General features: G+C 58.3%; 1 protein-coding gene across 1 annotated transcript; it reads left to right on the forward strand.

The window, feature by feature from the left end:
* The first annotated feature begins 1356 nt into the window (after positions 1-1356).
* RAB8A (RAB8A, member RAS oncogene family) lies at positions 1357-20125 on the forward strand. Its single transcript, XM_043590273.1, has 8 exons — positions 1357-1724; positions 6014-6074; positions 8155-8215; positions 11609-11686; positions 13219-13308; positions 13874-13939; positions 15266-15316; positions 18638-20125. The coding sequence occupies exons 1-8, from the start codon at positions 1601-1603 to the stop codon at positions 18728-18730; spliced, it is 624 nt and encodes a 207-aa protein (XP_043446208.1). The 5' UTR covers positions 1357-1600; the 3' UTR covers positions 18731-20125.
* Positions 20126-20207: the final 82 nt, after the last annotated feature.

Below are 20207 nucleotides of genomic sequence, written 5' to 3' on the forward strand. Positions count from 1 at the left end.
AAATAAAAAACATTGAAGTTGACACGTTCCGTTGTGGACCTGTCAAAGTACCTTTGCCAAGTCCACAAAGCAGCTGGACACAGAAGGAGGCCGGGCTATGTGGATTCCTCCAAGAATCACCTGTGCGGAGATCTCAGCAGCCACAGTATTGAAGGAGATCACCCAGAGGGCGGAACAGACCTAGAACCGTGAGGAACTCCTAAGGGGCATGCGGAAACCCCAAAGACTGCCATGGGATCTGAGCAGCAGCATGCAGGGAAGGGAGGCGTCGCGGCCGAAGAAACCAGCCAGTAGAACCGTCCAAGTCCCAGGAAGGTGGTCGGTAGCGCCCAACGTTACAAACGCCAAAGCCGACGTGGCCGGCGGCTCTGCTTGAAGCTCTCCCCCGCCCCCCGCCGCCCCCCAGCAGCCAGATCAGCAGGGCTGGCCCTAGAGGGAGGCAGGAAGGGCGGCCAGGGCCGGCTTGGGCAGGAACCTTATGTGAGTCTAGACGCCTTCCCAACGCCCACCTCTGACAAGCAGGACACCACCCGGATCTCAGGCCTCCGAGGCTGGCGTGTCCCAGCTCAAAGCCACCTTCCCACTCTGGAGACGGGAAGGTCCCTTAAGCTCTGGCCTCGGTTTGCTCAGCATAAAAAGGCAGAATCAGACTACTGACCCTAGTGGGTTAGGGTGGGTATTAAGGACTTTCGGTGTCGTTTTCGTACGTGCCGACAACAGGCAGGCAAAGGACAACGCTTGTGACTGTTCCTAGCATCCTCACGACCCTAGCTCCCCTGGCGGCTGAGGCTTGGCGGGGGGTCGGGGGGGGGGGGACTGCAGGCAGACAGTGGTCTGGACAGTCCCTAATTAGGTCCAAAGGCGCGTAGCGAGGAGTTCGCGCGGGTACGGCTGGTGGCAGTAAAGCCGCTCAGGCGGCGGAGTAGTCCCCCCGGCCGGCGCCGAGACCCCGGAAGACGTCCCGAAGAGGCCTCGCTTCGACGATGACGAGCGTCCCCACTCTCCTTTCCTCTTCGGTTCCCCCTGGATGGACGCAGCGCCCTCCAGACGACACCGCCACCCACGCACTCTCTTCCCGCGCTCTTCCCGGAGCCTACGGAGGCTGCGCCGGCCGTGAGGGCGGGAACCGGAGAACCCGCCGCGCGTGCGCCCTCTGCCGGCACCCAACGGTCTCCCGGGCCGCATGCGCACGCGCCCCACTGCGGGCGCGCGGAGCCGTTGGCGACGTTCCCCGCCCTCCCACTCCCACCCGGGGGCGTGGCTGCCCCCAAGTCGGGGGCGGGCAGAAGGCGGGGACACGCGATGCCCCGCCCCCTGGTCTTCATTTGAAGCCCCTGGACTCTTCACCGCTGGCCAATTGCAGTCCGCCCTGTCCCTAGCGCCGACCAATGACCGGCGCGCTCGGCCCGCTTCCGGCACCGCGCCTTGCTCTCCCCTTCCCCACGTCTCTCCGCGACGGGAGGGGCGCGGGGGAGGGTGTCGGCCTGGGTGACGCGCCGCGGGCCGGGAGCCAATAGGGGGCGGGCTCGGCGCTGATGGACGGAACCAGCGGCCAGTGGCGAGGCGCTGGCCGCACTTCCCGTCGGGGAGAGAGTGTAATATGGCGAAGACCTACGATTACCTGTTCAAGCTGCTGCTGATCGGGGACTCGGGGGTGGGGAAGACCTGTGTCCTGTTCCGCTTCTCCGAGGACGCGTTCAACTCAACTTTCATCTCCACCATAGGTAGCGGGGCCGGGGAGCGGCCGGGGACGCCGGAGGCCCGGGCCGGGCGCGCCCCTGAAGGGCTGGGGCTGAGGGAGCGGCTGGGCCGGACGGATCCAGGGATTAGAGAGGGTCGAGGGGACCGGAGGGGAAAAGAGCAACCGCTTCCACCTCTTTTCGGGGGTTCCCGGGCTATGGGGAAGGGGATAGGAACCAAGGGCCCATTTTACAGATGGGGAGACTGAGGCCCCAACTCTCAGCTTGCTCGTCAGGAAGTACAGGTCTTGGGCTGGGGTTTTGGCGCCGGTCATCTCGTGCTGTCCACACAGCAGCCCTCGAAGCTGTTCTTTTGGGGTCGCCGTCTTACAGAAGTGAAACAGGCTTGGGGAGTTGGCCGTAGGAAGAGGCCTTTGACATCTGACCTTATTAAGCATGTACTGTGCGCTAGCCCCTTTATGTGCATTATTACACCCTCCAGTCCTTTGTGTTAGGTGCTGTTATGAGCCTCACTGAGGAATTTGAGGCTCGGGGAGGCATGCGACTCACCCAAGGTCACACAGTCTGCAGGTGGCAAGGATGGAATTTGAATCCGTGTGGGTCTAACGCCCAAAATCAAGACTGGACCACCGGATGGGAGCACTCATCCCCAGGGCAAGCCCTCTCCTGCTCTTTCCTCTGTAATGTTCAGGGGTTAAGCCCCTCTCCCTGACCCTGTTTCCCCCATGGGTGAATTTCTTCTAGAAGGAATGGCAAGAAAGAGTCTGGAGCCTTTCTCTGCCCGACCTTCCATCCCACTAGAAGGTGATAGCAATGATGACTGACAGCTGCCTGCCCTGGGACCTGTCATCCCCAAGGAGATGCCAGATAAAAACCTGAGTGAGAAACCAAAATCAGCCGCTGCCACAGACAGTGCCGACTTCCCTATCTTGAGGCCCGGGACACCAGTTGTCACTTTGCAGAACAGCCTTTCCCACAAAGCCAGCCCACGTTGTGGTTGAACAGAATTGGCTTGTTGCTTCTCAGTTCTGATATCCACAGAAGTGGAGCTGACTTGTCCCCATGTCACAAAAACAGCCATTGCCCGTGTGAAAACGTTTGACCTGGAAGTAACACCAATGAAATGGAGTGGCCTGTGAGCTATGCAGCCTTGTTCCAGAATAGTCAGCAAGCCCAGGAGTTGATTCTGAATGGGGAAAGCCTAGGAACCAGGCTTTGCTTTACCCCCTGTGTAACTCGAGCCCAATAACCTTATCTCCCTGAACCCCACCATGAGCTGCTCATTCCATTCCTGCCCCTCTCCAGGAGCTGCACTTGACAGTTGAGAGAATTGGACTGGAAATGGTCATTCCAGCTTTCCAGCCGCTGGGCGACCCTGAACAAGCACTTAGACTCTGAGCCCTGTTTCTTCAGTTTAGGAGTGATGCTCTCTGCCTTGACCAGTGCCCTGGATGGTTGAGGATCGTAAATGTACAACGAATAAGAGGTTGTTATCGTGGCCGGAGGCGGCCTGGAGGAAGCAGAATTTCTGGCTTCTGCAGTGACAGCATCCCATCCCTGGACCCAGATGTTTCTGATTCCTCCCCCTCCACCACTCCAGGGTCCAACTTTGGGATAGCGTTTGCATCTCCATGAATCAGGAAGTGATGTTACGTCCTGGCAGGCTGTGGCTTGCTCTCACCCAGACCTCAGTGTCCCAGCATCGGAAACTTCCTGTTCAGCACAAGCAGTAGTGAGATCAGTTTGGAGATTGGATCTTTCTGTTGGTTTCTCATTCTTGTCCAGGAAACCCAGTCTAGCTCTTTAGGGCTCTGAGGAGGCCGGCCTCCACTTCCAGACAAAGACTTGGCTTGGGCAAGGTTGTCTAGGGAGGTACAGGTGGCACTTAAACCCAGAATCCTTCCCTCCCACCTCAGTATTCTGATTATATTTGTAGTTTTCCAGTAGGCCTCTGTCTTCTGAGCAAATTTAATTCATCCTGACCTTGAAGTGATGGTCTCATAATTCTTAGCCTTGTAAAATTTAACACTTCCTAATTAAATCTGGTGTGTTAATGAAACCCAGGAAGAGGTTAGGACAGAGTGATGCTGTGGGGCTTTGCCGATTAAACAGGGCATCTTGATTTCACGTGTCCCTGTGGACCTGGGACAGGAGGTAGGGGATGTTTTAGGAAGGAACAACACTGGGCCGCTTAGTCCTGAAATGCAACTGAATGTGTAAAGGTGATTCTCTACTGGCACTGAGTACACCTCTGGGTTGTCTTTGTGGATCAGGGATTAAGTGGCTGTTCATTTCCTGCCCAGCTTTCGTTTTGCCAGAGCCGGTTCTCAAAAGCTGCATCGATCATTGGCAGTGTGAACTTGGCCCAGCGGCCAAGTTCAGAATTGGTTCTTCACAGCTTGGCTCAGCTCCCACGGCTTCCTTGGGGCCCCATTCACTCATACCTTCAGGGAGACACATGGCAGATGTGAACGTGCTCCGTAAACCACACGGCACCCTGTGGCTTTTATTTCTTTCGCCCTGCCATCTTTCCCCAACGCCTGCTGTGTGCCAGCACGGCTGCAGGGGTTGAAGAAATGACTGGGATGAATCAGAGGGAAACCAATGTAACAAGGCCTGTAGTCAAGGTGTGTGTGTGCGACTGGGTGATCAGTTTCTAGCAGATACATAGCTGGCCTCTGCCATGCTGAGTTACCGGAGACACAGCCATGAGTAAGATGTCTGAGTCCCTGCTCTCCTGGGGCTTCTGTCCCAGTGGGCACATTTCAGGTGCAGACTGATATTCCCTGTGGCCCCCTGGACAGCTCCTGAGGTGGGCAGCGATGGAATGAACATCCTGTCATCAGTTCTGAGGGCTCAAGCCAGGCTCCCGCCTCCAGGCTTCGAGGGCTGTTTTCCATGGGCAACTTTCACCCCAAGATCCGTGGAGCAAATGCACAAATATGCACTGTCAAGGGTGTGCACCCGAAGAAGGAAAAGAAGCGAGGGGAGAGAGAGTGAGGATGGTCAGGAAGGCTCACCTGGGGAGGTGACTTGAACGGAGGCCTGAGTGAAGGGCGGGGGGAGCCAGGAAGTCATGGAAGGCAGCGACGTTCCAAGAGAGGGAAGAGCGAGCACGAGAGCCCCGAGTCCAGACTGCACGCGGGATATTTAGGAAACAGTCGTGGGAGCTGTTTGCCGCGCGGTGGCCAGGCGAGGCGGGACCTTGGCGCACACGCTCAACTGTTCTCACTTCATCCTGGGGCCGAGGGGGTGGCGGAAGCGTCTGGAAGGTGTTTTTGGTTGTCGCGGCGTGTGTCAGGCCTTCATTCCTTTTCACGGCCGAGTGGTGGTACGGACGGGCCGCGTTTTGTTTATCTGCCCATCCGTTGGTGGACACGCTGGCAGGTTTGGAACAGAGGTTAGCTTCGTGACATGGTTGAATGTGGTCAGGAAAGCTGGGGAGGGGACTGAGGGGGTAGGAGGCTGAGAGGTCACCCTGGTCTTGGGGAAAGGGGACTACAGCCGACGAGTGGGAGAGGAGGGCAGGGTCAGGAAGGCTTCTTGGAAGGCGACCTTCCCGCAGGTCTGGTGGAGGCTCAGAGGTTGAGCGTCCAACTCTTGCTTTTGGCTCAGGTCATGAATTCATGGTTCATGGGATCGAGCCCCACGTTGGGCTCTGTGCTGACAGTGTGGAGCCTGCTTGGGATTCTTTCCCTCTCTCTCTGCCCCTCCCCCATGCACGCGCGCATGCACGCTCTCTCTCTCTCTCTCTCTCTCTCTCTCTCTCTCGCAAGCAAATAAACTTGAAAAAATGAAAGGAGAAAGTTTGTTAGGGAGACAGATGGGCGGCATAGGGACCACCCTCAGAGAAGGAACGGCATGTGCAAAGGCTGGAGGTCCGTGAGAGCAGTATTGGGGGGCATCCTGGGGCTCCATGCCCTGTGTGTTTGGGAGGGCCTGGTGCTAGGTAGAGGGAGGCGTGGGGCTCTGGCCCTCGAAAGATTCCGTGGAGGCCGACTCCGAGAGGCTGCCTGGTGGGCAGATGGGAGAGAACAAGTCTTTGTCGCCTGAAGGACCTGGGTTTGCCCGCCAGCCTGTGCCACCTGGGGCTTCACTCCTGGCAGCTCGGTCTGCCCTCTGAGCCTCAGCTTCCCCTTACAGGAGAGGAGAAAGTTCTCTCCAGGCACCTCCAGACTTGTTGTGGGAGCTTCCGAGATCCCAGGTGCCCCAGTACCAGGCAGGTGCTCCGTAACAGGTTGGCAGCAGCTGCCTCAGATGCAGCTTGGGCAGTGGGCTGACCGTGATGTGCCTTTTCTTTCCTTTTCTTTCAGGAATTGACTTTAAAATTAGGACCATAGAGCTCGATGGCAAGAGAATTAAGCTACAGATATGGTAAGAGGCATTGGCGTCCTCCGCCCCTTTACCCAGGGAGTGCTTTGAGCCAGAAGCCTTGGTGCCTCTCTCTTTCCCCCTCCCTGTGACCATGGCCTCCACCTCTTTGTGCCTAGCCATACGCATCAGGCTTTCTTCCGAAACCCCAGAGACTGGGCTCTGCTGGTTACTGGGGCCTGGAGTCTGTCAGCACCTTCTGGGGACATAGCTGCCAGTCCGGGTTAGCTCAGCCTGGGCTTCCGAGTGGCCTGCTTCCATTGGACTTGGAGCGTGCCCTCTGTGCCTGGGCAGTGGTGAAGGCTTTGGGACAATGCCATACCCCAGCCCAGTGTTTCCTTTTGACCCTGTCAGCTCGCTGAAGAAGGCCAGACATCATTTCCTCTTTTCTCCCCCACCCCCGGGGAAGCCCAAGCCTTACTTCTTTAGCACACAGACCTGAAATCCCAGAACTAAAAATAAGCTGAGGCCAGGCCCAGCGGCAAGACCCGTTTTCTATTCCGCTTACCTGGGGCTGACTTCTTGTGATATATGAAATTGGAGAGGTTGTGAGTCCCTGTCGCTGACTGGGGTCTGTAGCCCCTCGGAAGTGCCAGGAAGGCTGAGCTCAGATGGTCAGATGGAAGGGGAGTCCCCGCCCTGCAGCCACATCACCCACGGGGAAGTATGAGCCTTGAGCGAAATGAAAGAGAAGTCACATGTGAGAGGGTGGCGAAGTCTCCCTGCCCTAGCGAGCACCTGTGGTGGGAGGGAGTGCCGTGAGGGGGGCCACGAAGCCACCTTCCCCGCAGCCCGTCTCCCTCCCCCGAGTCTCAGAGCGTGAGCATCGCTCTGCCTGCCCAGGGCGCCCCCTCGGCTCCCGTGGTGTTCGCCTCTGGTCTGACTCCAGAGTGGAAATCTGGATGAGGCCTGACGCCTCGTCAGCTGGTAATCTGCCGGTCTCTGGTCTCTGGCTGCCTCATAAGTTACAAGCCCTAGAAGCATCTCCATCTTTACCACGTGGCTCCCCAGCAGCCTCGGTGCCCGGAGTCCAAGGTGACACGGCGGCAGCTGGCAGAAGTTTCACTTTCCTCTTCTCTCTTCCTACTTCTGCTCTCAGCAGTCTCGATGGGGTCAGTGACTCTCTTAACGCTTCTCTAGACTAGGGCCATGGTGGAGGATAGAAATGACTGTTCCTAACCACTAACGTCACCTGCCGTTGGTGTCAGAAAGCCAGCCGAGCCCCAGATTGAGGGGCCTCCGTGCAGCCCAGCCATGCAGAACCCTCGCAGGGTCACGAAAGGAACCCCGAGGGGCGCCTGGGTGGCGCAGTCGGTTAAGCGTCCGACTTCAGCCAGGTCACGATCTCGCGGTCCGTGAGTTCGAGCCCCGCGTCGGGCTCTGGGCTGATGGCTCGGAGCCTGGAGCCTGTTTCCGATTCTGTGTCTCCCTCTCTCTCTGCCCCTCCCCCGTTCATGCTCTGTCTCTCTCTGTCCCAAAAATAAATAAAAACTTTGAAAAAAAAAATCTTAAAAAAAAAACGAAAGGAACCCCGAATCCAGAGACAAAAGACATGGGGCTTGCCCTGGCCCCGCCACCAATCAGTCAGGCCATCTTTACACCAAGCACTGAATGCCCCCTGTGCCAGGAGCTGGGTTGGGCACGATGTGTCTCACCCAGGTGTCACCCTGCACCAACAAGGGAAGACTTGCTCCCTGGCTTCTGCCAAGACAGCAAGCAAGCATGAAGGTACACCCCTCCAGCCATGTGACCGGCCCCTTCCATGCCTGCATGGCCCTGGATTTTCACAGCTGACATCCGATCTCAGCTCTTCTGTGAGCCAGAAACTCTGGGAAGAATCCCCAGGAAACAGAGGTGCAGCAGAGGGGTCATTGGAGGGAATGACTTTACGCCCTATGGGGCAGGTCTTTGACACCCCTGAGTCACCGTTTCCTCCTCTATAAGAGTAGAGGACAAAGGTGCTGTCCCACAGTCGGACAGTGAATTAGGAAACGACCCGCGTCCATCCCGGCTGAGTACCCATTGTTCCCACGGTGATGACGATTCGTGTTTGCTGTCACCATTCTCCCTTCTTCTCCTCTAGGGACACAGCTGGTCAGGAACGGTTTCGGACGATCACAACGGCCTACTACAGGGGCGCAATGGTATGGACTGGTTTTCGTTTCTTTTTTTAAAGTCCACGTGAACATCACTCTCGTGAATGCCCGAACCCGGATGCTTCTGGGGAGTCCGTGCTCGGGCTCCTCCGGGGTCCTCGGTCCCGGGTTAGTTTTAGGAAAAGGCTATGTGCCCTGCCCCCACCCCGACATACATCCTCTTCTGCTTCAGGGACAATGCAGGGTTTAAGGACGGTTAATTCTTTGGGAATGAGGGAAGACAGAGGAAGCCGGTTCTTCCAGGTGAGGTCAGTGAAATTGGAGATAGCATGCCCCAACACTTAGGAGCGCTCACGTGGCCTGTGTCAGTCTCTGTGGAATTTGCTACTGAAAACTTGAACATCATCCAGGAGTTGGCTTGCTCCGGGCAGTTGGCTGTTGTATGGTCCCCCGGGCCAGGGGCAGGGTGCTATCACAGGAAGACTCGTTCCCCATCCCTCAGGTACTTTTACGGAGCACCTTCTCTAGGCCAGGCCTGAACTAGATGCAGAGGAGGACCCGGAATAGGCCGGGTTCCTGCCCTCCGAGTGGGTCGAGCACATGTGAGGTGTGCACACAGTGGAGCGCTCAGGGTCTGGGAGCGGGAGGCAGAGCCCTGGCCCCTGGCTCAGCACCCTGGGTCACCCTCTGAGCTGCATCTCCTTACTTGGAAAGTGGAACAGAGAACAGGACTCCGTTCCGGGCAGCCGCGAGGGCGGATGGCCATCTCCCCGTTTCCGGCGCCCGGTGCACACCCCCATCATGTGACCGCATACATGCCTGTTTCCTCTGCAAGACCACAAGCTCTGTGAGGGCAGTGCCACGTCTCGGTCACTGCCGTATGCCCCGTGCCTGGGACCACGCTGGGTATGTGGTGGTTATTCAGGAAATACTGGTGGACGGCAGAAATGAATGGAGGCATTGAGAGTATCCCACACAGCTTTTGAAACATAACAGAAACTCAGTCGTGTGCATTGCAACCTTAGCACTCCTCATTAAAATTTATTTACTAATTTTCTTCCCACCTGGCTGTGCTCTGGTGGGGCAGGGGCCTCGGGGAACCGGGGTCCTGGGGGAGCTTCTGCTGTGTGGCCTCAGGTAGGCCCCCTCCCCATCTGGGCTGAAACAGCCCCCCCACCACCCCCATTCTCTGAGGCCTTTCGTGTGCCAGCTGCTGGGCCCAGGTCTTGGCCATTAACAGTGGAGCATGGGTGCCACGGTTGTCCACGTTTCACTGACAGGGGACCTAAGGCCTAGCACGGTTCCATGTCCTGCTTCAGTTCACGCAGAGGGGAAATGACTGGGCCAGTGCCGATTGGCTGTCTCCAGTGCCCACATCCTCAGCCAGCCCTTGATGACGCTGGCCTGAGCCAGGGTGTTGGTGGCTTGCAGTTCTAGATTGGATATATATAGCCTTATAGAACCCATATATAAAGCCAGCGACCACATGTGGCTCTTTGAGTGTAAATTAAGTAATCCAAGTAAGAAATCCAGCCCCTTGGTCGCACTTTTTAGGCACTGCAGAGCCACGTGTGGCCAGGGGTGACCTTACCGGATAGCTCAGAGAACATTGCCCCCATCGCAGCCATCGCCCTCTCCCTGCATGGTACTCGACTCTTGGGTCCCAAATTTGGGGACATTGGGTGTCCGTTGTCCCGTTGGGAGCTTACAAGCTGATAGGGGCAGCCGTGCCCAGTGGGGGCTGGGAACATGGTCACTTGGGGCCCCGAGGAGAGTTTCCACGGAGGACCTGGAATAGGGTGATCCCGTGTTTTCTCGGCACTTCTCTCTCCTGATAGCTCCACCCGCCGCCCCCACCCCTCGGTTGGTGAATATCTGGGACCTTGGAATCTGGAGCATGGGGTGTCAACTTGCTGGTGGTGGCCAGAGCCCTGGGCCACCCGAGGGGCCAGTCCCTGGATAAAAGGGAGGAAAGTTCTCATGACCTCGTGGCGTTTCTTGCCCCCTGACGGCCAGAGGCCTCCACGGTGCTTGACCTAGGGAGTCTGCGCACCGGGATCTCGTACTCGAGCTGGCCTTGGCTGGGGAGTGGCTGACAGCACGGCCTCTACAAGCTCCTGGTTGTCCTGCAGGTGGTCTCTGTTCAGTCTCCCCAAGAGGCCCCTGAGAGGGGGCCCCCAGATGGCCTTCCGGAGGGGTCCTGGCCGGGGCCTCGGTTGTGGCAGGCTGCGAGGCCCCTGCATGTACCTTGGGTTCACGGTGGGGCTTCAGAATTGCAGGGGCTCTCCTTTCCCGTCGCTGAGGTCTTATCACACGTCCTCGCCGCTCTCCACCCAGTGCCCGCAGCCCATGTTCTCACTCTGCAGACTCGGGCAGCCTCAGGGACGTCTTGGCCGGCACCAGCGGTCTCGGATGCAGGGCCGGGCCGTCGGGAGGGGGGGGCCTGAGCACATGGAGTAAGCCAGGCCGGTCCAGGACAGCTGGGGCCCTGTGCCTGGAAGGTGGCCCTCGGCGTTACTTGGTGCTGATGAGGGCCCAGGGAGGTTCCTAATGGGAGCTGGTGTGGCCAACTTGTTCAGGGTCAGTCTTTCCTGGGCTTGAATCTTTAAGGGCGCTTTTGTGGGCCTCAGTTTGCTCTGTATCAAACAGGGACACGTGTCCTTCGCAGTGACGGCAAGGTCACGGGCCCAGGTGGAGGTGGGTTCACTCTGCAGCTCTTTAGGGACTCCTGCGCTGTCTCCCACCTGCTCACACGTGGGTAACGGACCCTCGGGGGCCTCAGTGCCGCCCAGCCCCACGCTCCAAGCTGGTCCCGTGGGTGGAGTCATTGGAACACACAAGAGTGTCAGGATCAGGCCATCCAGGGTTCAGACCCCAGTTACGCCCTTTACTCTCTCATGGGAAGGGAGGCGGGCCTGGCCGTCCCACACTTCTGGGTCCTCGTCTGCAGAGTGGGGACAGCCGGACCCACCTGTGAGGGCTGTGAGGCTTCAACAAGACCCTACTGTAGAACGCGGTGCACAGTAGGTGCTCGGAGGAGACTCAGGCAGGGCGGGCTGAGTGAAGAGGAGCACTGTGGGCCCTGGGGCCGTGGAACATGGGGCTGGGAGACAGGTGGGACGCCGAGAGCTGCCAGGCCATGGGCACATGTGCCCTGCTGGTGCTGGGGAGCCCGCGAGGCTCGTCTGCAAGCACGAGTGTGGTGGGGTCTGGTCTGCAGGGTGAAGGGTCACCTTGGTGGCGGGGTGGGCAGGACTAGAGCCTGGGTGACCAGGGAGGAGCCGGTCCTAGAGTCCAGCAGAAGGAAGGGCCCCAGGGGTGGAGTGGAGGGAGTTGGCAGGAGGGGTGTCTTGCTGGGGTCTCGGCCACCCCACCTTGCTGGGGCCTCCCCCTCAGCTCGCAGCTTGTCCAGAGCACACGTTTGTCTCCCTTCCCGCCCAGGGCATCATGCTGGTCTATGACATCACCAACGAGAAATCCTTTGACAACATCCGGAACTGGATTCGGAATATTGAGGAGGTAAGGCTTGTGCCCCTCACGTGCAGAGGAACTTCATGCGTGTCCCCACCTCGGTCCCTACCCCAGAGCTCCTCGGATAAGAGATGAGCTCACTGAGGCACAGAGACCCCTAGAAGTCACTTGCCAAGAGCTCCATGGCCAGGGATGTACCCGGAATGGGGACCGGAAGCCAGGTGGCTGACCCTGGAGACCACACATGGGCCTCGCGTCATCATAGGGTGGCCCTGAGAGCCCATTAATTTCCCCACCGGGGTTGTCAGGTTTGGGCAATGTCTCAGCCATGAGAGAAGAGATACCTGAGCTCTTGATCACTGTGAGCATTTGGTGCTTTCTAGAAACGGGAGGTTCCAGGATAGGCATGACCCTTGCATTTGGCAGACAGGCATTTCAGATTGTTCTCTGAGTTTCAGCAGAGCGGGGTGTGAGCTAGTTTGAGCCACCCGAGTTCAAGCCAGCAGCTCTTCGACTGCAGCTGGCTGGGAAAGCAGACCTTGAACCCAGGAGGGAAAAGAAGGCAGTTAGCCCCGCCTCCCCGTCCCAAAGCTGGCGTCCCCACCTTCTGGCTCCCCAGACAGGCTCACCCCAAAGCCTTCTTGGACGACAGCACTTGTGCCTCTCGGTGACTCACCAGGTGGGGCTTCGGGTCTGAGGTGCAGCAAGAGGACTTCACCCATCCATAAAGCCACGGCCAAAGGTCATGGCACGGCTGACATCTGTGAGCAGTGGCACCAAGCCACCATCCTGACAGGCCCACTGTCAGACCTGATGGTCTGCTGGCCGGAGGCCGTGCCCGGGCTGAGGACAAGGAACCACTCCCATTGGTCCTTGTGGAAACTCAGTGTTTCTGGCCAGTGGGCAAGAGGGTCTTGCAGTTAACAGGAAGTTCGGGAGCAGAGCAGTGTTTCATGAGACCTGATCTGAGCTACACGACGAGGTCCCTTTCCATACCCTCGTCCTTCAGGAAGCGTGGAACCTTCCACTGGAGCCCAAGAAAGGGTTGGAGGAGGAGCCCTTTACAAGCATGAGGCAGCTGTGGGGGGCGCCAGGGGATGGGGACACCCCAGGGCTGGCTGCAGTGGGGGGCCATTGCCACCCCAGGCGCTGCCCACTTCCAGAGTCCAAACGGAGCAAGCTAGAGTGGGGCGGAAGGTCCTGGGAGAGCAGCCGGGGCCTCCAGCGGAAGAGGCAGGGAGGGAGGGAGGCGAGCGGGGTTAAATATCCCAGCCTCGCTTGCCTCCGTAGGCCAGACCCTGCCAGGAGCCCGGGGATGGCCTCGGGGCCTGGGTGACACAGCCCGTAGGGAAGCTGTCCTAGCAGCCAGAGAGCATGTCCTTGGTCAGAGTAGTAGCCAGAACCTGGACTCTGCTCTTGTATTGGCTGTGTGACGTGGGACAGGCCACTCAGCCTCTCTGATCTTCAGCTCGTCCCCTGTACAAGGGTGTGTCAGCAGTCTTGGCCCACCACGCGGATTTTGGGGGACAGACTGTGTGTTGGCCTCTGACCTCTCACCACCTGTCTGCCCTCCCCTTCAGCATGCTTCTGCAGATGTCGAAAAGATGATACTCGGGAACAAGTGTGACGTGAACGACAAGAGACAAGTGTCCAAGGAACGGGGAGAGAAGGTGGGCATGGCCACCGGCGTGGGCCTGGCACCTCGTGGCACAGGGACCTCAGGGTTTTAGGGTTCTCTGCATGGAGGCCTGTTCTGCCCCAGAGGGTCTCCGATTGCTCACTCGCCGAGTGGGCTTTGGGGGAGACTCTCTCACAGTCTCTACAAGCATACAATAACCGGCCAGCCTGGCTTGTACAAGACTGAGGGGGTCTGGGACTCAGGACAAAGGGAGAGTGGAAGGCACTCCCTCCGCTGGGCTTCCGTCTAAAGACTGCACACGCAGCGGCTTCTGGGATGTGCTCTGTGTGCTCCCTTAAGGCATCCGGTTGGAACCTGTGGGACCCACAGGAAGCAGAGGAGAGAGCCGTGGTTTGAGCCACACCCCCTCCACCCTCCTGCCAGGGATGTTCACCACCTGCTCTCCACTGGGGACTTGAGGGAGCAGCCCAGGAAGTCAGATCCATGGCCTGAGACCCCCCCAAACTCCTGCCCCTGCATTGCTCCTGGCTCAGAGTTTGTGGGGTTCAGGGGTACCTAGTGGCTAACATGCACGTGTGTATCTCCCTTCCACACAGCTCGCCCTGGACTATGGAATCAAGTTCATGGAGACCAGTGCGAAGGCCAACATCAACGTGGAGAACGTGAGTCCTGGGCTCTCCGGGCTGAGGGACAGGCTGCACCCTCTAGGGAGGCTCTACCAGGGGGACCGACCTCAGGCCCTGGGCTGCCTAAGGTCGGTCCCTCATCCGGCTGGCCGCGCGGCACTTTCTAGGCAGTGTGCCAGGCCCCTTGAGGGACTTGCCATGTTCTGACGTTAGCAGGTGCAGGCCCTGGCTGGGCACCTAGGCTGTTACCTCAGTGGTTCTTGGGCAGCCCTGGGGAGCAGGAGCCGTTTTACCAATGGAGAAACGGCCTCAGAGAGTCCCAGCTGACAGGTGCCCAGGCCCAGCTCCACGTGTGTGCCCTCGGCCCTGCCACCCTCACAGACAGGCCCTGGTCAGCAAGCCTAGATGACTGAGCTTTGGCCCGGGCCACCCGCTCTTCTCCGTGGAGATGATCTGCCGACCTCCATCCCACTGCCCCAGTGGTCTTTCCAAAATGCACCTTCCATGTTGCTCCCAACCTCAGCCCAATACGCCTGGCATAGAAGGCCCTCCCTCACCAGCCCCAGGCGGTGTGTGCCACCCACAGCTTGGGCCTTGCCCACAACTTTCCATCCCAGGCCACCCGTGCCACACCCTCCTTGCACCCCCTTTCCCCTCAGGGCCCAGCCCAAGTGGCCCCTCGCAGGGAGACCTTCACTGTCCCCCAGACCCTTAGGCCCACCACTTTGGTCTTCCCTAGCACCGAAACCAGCCTTCACAACAGAATATTCCATGTCATGTGGGCGTTTGTTGAGACTCTGCCTCCCTACGAAGAGGGGCCAGCTCGAGCCTCGTCAAGCATGGGGAGGCAAACCTTTACCTGGCACTGGACCTCCCAGGCCTCCCTGCTGGCAGGGACCCCACGCGAAGTGTGTTTGGCTAAGAATGGCTTGTTTTTCTCTCTGCCTGGCCCCTGACCTGACCGTCAGAGGTGGGGGCAAAAGTGGACAGAGCACAGGAGTCAGGGGTGGAAAACTGGGCCCTCCTCCTGGATCCTTCTGACTCTGTCAGTTAGGCACTGGGTGCCTTCAGACAAGTCACTCGACCCCTCTGAACCTCAGTTTCCTCTGTGTCCAGTCAAGGGTGACCCCATGTCCCAGGTCATTGGCTCAGGGGAGGTGGCGGTCCAGCTTGGCAGGAGTGGCCCAGTGGTGGCAGGAGATGGGGCTGGACAGGTGAGACCCCACCCGGGAAGCCACCCTGACGCTGCTCCCCTGCCCACCCCACTGTCCTGCCACTTCTCCTACACGGGAGTGGCCCAGCACCAGCAGGCCCCTACCCGCTTCCTGCTCCCGCGGCCCTGACAACATCCTTATTCCACAGGCATTTTTCACTCTCGCCAGAGACATCAAAGCAAAAATGGACAAAAAACTGGTGAGTGTATGTGCTTTCTGAATCCTTGCATGGGTCCCTGGTGGAGCCAGCCACCCTTGGCCTCAGTGCTGTGACGCCTCCCCGGGCAGATCCTGCTCTTCGGGGCCCGGCTAGACCCAGTCGAGCATCTCTGGGAAAGGGGCAGGAGTTAGCAGGAGTGGTTTGGGCATCCACAACAGGACACGCTGCTCTGGGGCCCGGAGCTGCTCCGTGACAGGTGCTCCCTACTAAGTTCGTGGGCCAGCAGGGGACACGCGGCCCTTGCCGTCCTACCTGGGAGATGGCACGTGTGAGGAGAGAGAGCCTCCTGCAGAAAAGCCCCATGCAGTCCCAGAGCCACAGTCCGCCGCCACCCCCCCCCCCAGTCCGTGACAAGACACCCCCTGCCCCCCCACCCCCCCCGCAGGGCTGACAGCCACCAGCTTTCTGTCTTGATGAGTCCACCCCAAGTTCTGCTGGCTGTGACAGTTCTGTGGCCTTCGGTGGGTGCCAGGGCCCTGGGGCCTCTGAGAGGTCCCACCTGGATCCCTCCATATCCGCCCTTTTGTCTGTTTTCTGGCCTCTTTGTTTCATGGTCCCCACTCTCTACAACTACCACTTTCTTTGGTCACATCTACACACTCGAGTTTACGTTGGGCGTGTTCAGCCCCTAAACACTGCTGGGAGTCTTGGCCCGGAGCCCTCCATTCCAGTGGCCCCTGTTTCCCGGCCAGGTGACACCCCTCGCTCTCTGATTCAAGGGCGTGAAGTGAGCTATTTGTTGGCTTGCGTTACGCCTGGTCACCCGCGAGTGCGCACATGACACAAAATGCCACTCGGGTAGGTCACGTCTGACTGAAAACATGCCTCCGGAATTCTAAGATGCTGCGAATTCAGTCATAAGGGATGGGATCCATTTAGTGGCAGCCCTTTAGCCAAAACAGGACCGTGTCCACGCAAGCAGACGTACGGCCCGACGACGGCGTGCAGTGTCCCTGTAATTTTGTTTCTCTTCAGCCAGAGTTTGATTCTAGAGGATCCTTCTGACACTCGCCCCCTGGCGGTGACACTAAGCATCACACTCACTTTTTCCGTAGCCTGTGCTTTCGGCATCGGCCTGTCGACTGCCCCTAGAATGTGCCGTGTCCTTCCAAGGCCCAGACTGTGAAACACGGATGTGCAGCCACACTCCTTGCGACCTCTCTTCACAGTTAAACGCCTTCTCATTCCCTGTCGCCTTTGTTCACATGCAGAGTTGCAGCCTCCACGGCTTCCTATCTGTCTTTTTAATCAAAATGCCGCTGACGTTGAACATTGCGTAAATTTGAGGCTTACAGGACGTTGGTTTTAACACGTTGGGAGCTGATACCTCTGTTATCTCACATACTGGCATACTTACCGTTTCTCTTTTGCATTGAGAACAATTCAGATCTGGTCTCTTAAGCAACTTTGACTGTAATCACTGTGCCGTGCATCAGATCTCCAGAACTGTCTATGTGCTAGTTGCAAGTTCGTATCTGTGTTACTCAGACGGCCAGTTCTGCCCACCCCTGCCTCCCCTCCTAGAGCATCAGGGGAAGCCAGGCCCCGCCAGCACCGTCCTCCCGGACCGCTGGTGCTCTCCCGCTCCGCTCAACCCAGCGCTCCTCGCCGCTGAGCACACACTGCGTCCCCACAACCCGTCCAGGCCGCTGCCACCCTCTCCACCTTGTCACCCTGCCGCTTCCCTGCCGTCCGCTCCAGGCCTTTTTTTGTTCCTCACATGCCCCACGTTCCTTTAGACTTTCCTCTCCACCGGGGAAAGTGGCGGTCCGGCTTGGCAGGAGTGGCCCAGTGGGCGCCCCCCTCACACATCCGTGTCCTAAGGCTGCTGGAATGCATTCCCAGAACAAGCTTAGTAGCGTCAACGACACACGAGCATGACGGTTCTGGAGGTCACAAGTCTGAAACGGGTCTCACTGGACTGAGACCAAGGTGTCAGCAGGGGTGCCCTCCCCACAGGGAGGACCCGCCGCCTTGCCTTGTCCAGCTTCTAGAAGCCACCACATTCCTTGCCTTGTGAGCCCTTCCTCCATCTTCCGAGCCAGCCACCCAGCACCTCCCTGACCCTGCTTCCTGCTTCCTTCGTCTCACTCGTCCTCGACCACGGCTGGAAAGTTTCTCTGCTTTTAAGGAGTCACAGGGTTAGATGGGGCCCACCTGGGTGATCCAGGCCGCTCTCCCCACCCCTCCTCAATCGCGTCTGCAGAGTCTCTGCCACCACGTCAGGTACCGTCTGTGCAGGTTCCAGGGACGAGGGCGTGGACGTCTTGGGGGGCAGTTATTCCGCTGACCACGGCCCCTGGACCATCCCTGGCCTCGCTTCCGAGAGGTCTCCGCTCAGACACCGCCATCGAAACGCTTCTCCACCCTTCACCTGTTTTGTCTCATTACTCGCCGCTCATTTGTTTACCTGTGCGATTTGTCTGCCCCCAGCGGGACCTTTTGTCCTGTCCACCCCTGCCTGCCCAGCGCCCACAAAAGTGCCTAGCACCACATAAGTGTTTGGTAGTTGCCTGAATAAAACTTCAGGTTTTACCTAAGAGCACAAAGGCGAGAAGAAACGAGTCAAAAGGAGACCAAAGCACGTAAAAAGGAGAATGGCAGAAAGCAGGGTCTGAGTTCCCAGGGTAGGCAGGGGCCAGCTCGCAGAGGCTTCAGGTGACGGATCTAGGCCACTCCTCAGAAACCTGGGGGAGGTGGATGGGTGTCAGTCTGGACCGAGCAGACGAGATCAGAGATTAGGGCTTATGCCACCAGCTGCGGGGCAGAAGGTGGACAAGGGGAGACGTGGGTCCGAGCCTCGGCACACGGTTACGGGGAGTCCTGTCTGAGTGGCGTTGCGACCTTGAGCCCAGCCTCCCCTCAATCCCAGGAGGCAGTCTTTCCACTGCCCCTGGGCTGCCTCGCCGGGAGGGGCTGAGCACAGATGGATAGATGGATAGAGGGACGGAAGTAGGGAAAGGAGAATGAGATGGGTCAACAAATGGTGGGAAAGTTGTCCAGGAGATGAATGGAACGGGGGATGGGCAGGCCACTGAAAGACTGACAGTGAGTGGTTGGAAAGGGGAGGAACTTGGCAGATCTGAGGTTTGTAAAAAGCGAGTTGGAAGGGACAGTTGGATGAATGGATGGTTGGAAGGTGGCAGAGGTTTGACAAATGGGAGGGGACGGGTGGGTGGATGGACCATCCGGATCCTGGCAGACGGGTGGGTGGTTGGTTCATTGGTCGGTGGGCCGGTTGGTTAAGAGACATAGTGCTGATCCCCAGCCATGACCTTGCAAAACCCTTTGCAATTTCAGGAAGGCAACAGTCCCCAAGGGAGCAGCCAGGGAGTCAAAATCACCCCAGACCAGCAGAAGAGAAGCAGCTTTTTCCGATGTGTTCTTCTGTGAGGAGCACTGCCTTACTCTGAGCCTCGCTCAGCTGAGCTGACTGTGCCTGTCCTGAGCGAGCCCCTCGCTCGGCCGGGGGCCCTCCCCCCCCAACACTCCCTGCCGTGCCGCGGCCACCGGGCCCATGGCCACCAGACACAGTTGAGAAATTGTTGATTTTAGTAACTGTCTGATCTTTTTTCAACTTTGGAGATGGAATGAGTTAAGGATTTGCTATTTTTCTGGTCTGCGGAACGGGCCCTCTCACCACGTGACCAGAGAGGAAGCTGGAGCAGAGCTGTGGCCGCCAACATCAGCCGGCACGGTGGGCCTCTGTCTCCAGGCCTCCCTGCACCACAACCGAAGCCCCACCGGAAAGCCCGTCCGCGTCCCCACCACAGAAGCCAGGCTCCCGAGCCCAGCGACGGTTCCAGGAGTGCTGGGCCCCCACACCCTGAGCGAGGCGACGCATGCCGGGCCCACAAAGCGTCCAGCCAGCACATCTGATGCCTACCTTCTCTTCTGTCAGTTTTGGACAAGTGACAAAAACCATTCTCTTTCCCCCCACCTTTTCTCTTCTTAACTGTCAAGCCAGACCAAAGGGAAGCACAAATTACGGAAATCCTGAGGAAAGAAGCGTGGGGGGAGCCCTTCCTGTTTCACAGCCAGGTGCTGGTCTGCAGTCCAGCCTCGGCCGGCTCCGTGGGTCTCTCTCGGCATTCCCCGCCTGAGCACCAAGGGGATGCCACGCGCAACCCCGAAGACGCAACCAACCACACACGGTCCACCTGTGATTGGGGCATCTGTCTGCCTCTGGGCCCCCGGGCAGCCCCCCCGCCCCCCACCCCCCGCGTCCTCTTCCCTCCTGCTGTCTCCAAACTGGACGCTCTTTCTAGCTGAGATTTTTTATTTTTCCAGATCTGTAGTGCCATGAAGTGATTCCGTCTTTGATTTCCAGCGGCAGACCCAGGTGCTTGGGATCCTGTGCGCACCTCTGGCCGAACGTGGCCAAGAGTGTGAGGCTGCGCTCGGCGCTGGCCGAGGCCCAAGGTGACAGGCTGGCCGCATAGCAGTCGGAGTTGGTTTTTAGCTGCCGTCACCAGGTTCTGTTGTGACAGCTCTGCCCTCCTGTAGAGACTGTGCAATTGGACCAGGTAGCCAGGTCGGAGAGGCGTCACCAGGGAGCCTTTATTTTTTCTTATCCTTCCCCCCTACTCTCCGCCACCCCCCCCCCGCCCCGCCCCGCCCCAAGCTGCTGTCAGTCCAAGCCATTGGCGTTGTAGTTTCTTCTTTTTGGAATTAAAACCAACATACCAGCAATAGTCTGCTCTCCCCTGAAATTTCTTAACATGCTCTGTTTACATTGATAAATGCACTTAAGGAAAACAAACAAATTAAAGCTCGTTTTAAAGTTAACGGATTTTTTTTTTTTTTACAGCTTATCTTAGTTCTTTCCTTAGTTTTAATTTCATCAGTAAAATCATAGATTGGACTAGAT

Source organism: Prionailurus bengalensis, chromosome A2, assembly GCF_016509475.1.
Source record: "Prionailurus bengalensis isolate Pbe53 chromosome A2, Fcat_Pben_1.1_paternal_pri, whole genome shotgun sequence".
Taxonomy (NCBI): domain Eukaryota; kingdom Metazoa; phylum Chordata; class Mammalia; order Carnivora; family Felidae; genus Prionailurus; species Prionailurus bengalensis.

What these genes read in the sequence shown, in the direction of transcription:
- RAB8A (XM_043590273.1), top strand. Translation starts at nt 1,601, where the DNA reads ATGGCGAAGACCTACGATTACCTGTTCAAGCTGCTGCTGATCGGGGAC. An exon ending in GGATTCGGAATATTGAGGAG is followed by an intron (nt 11,687 to 13,218) that starts GTAAGGCTTGTG and finishes CCTCCCCTTCAG; the next exon opens with CATGCTTCTGCAGATGTCGA. An exon ending in CCAACATCAACGTGGAGAAC is followed by an intron (nt 13,940 to 15,265) that starts GTGAGTCCTGGG and finishes CTTATTCCACAG; the next exon opens with GCATTTTTCACTCTCGCCAG.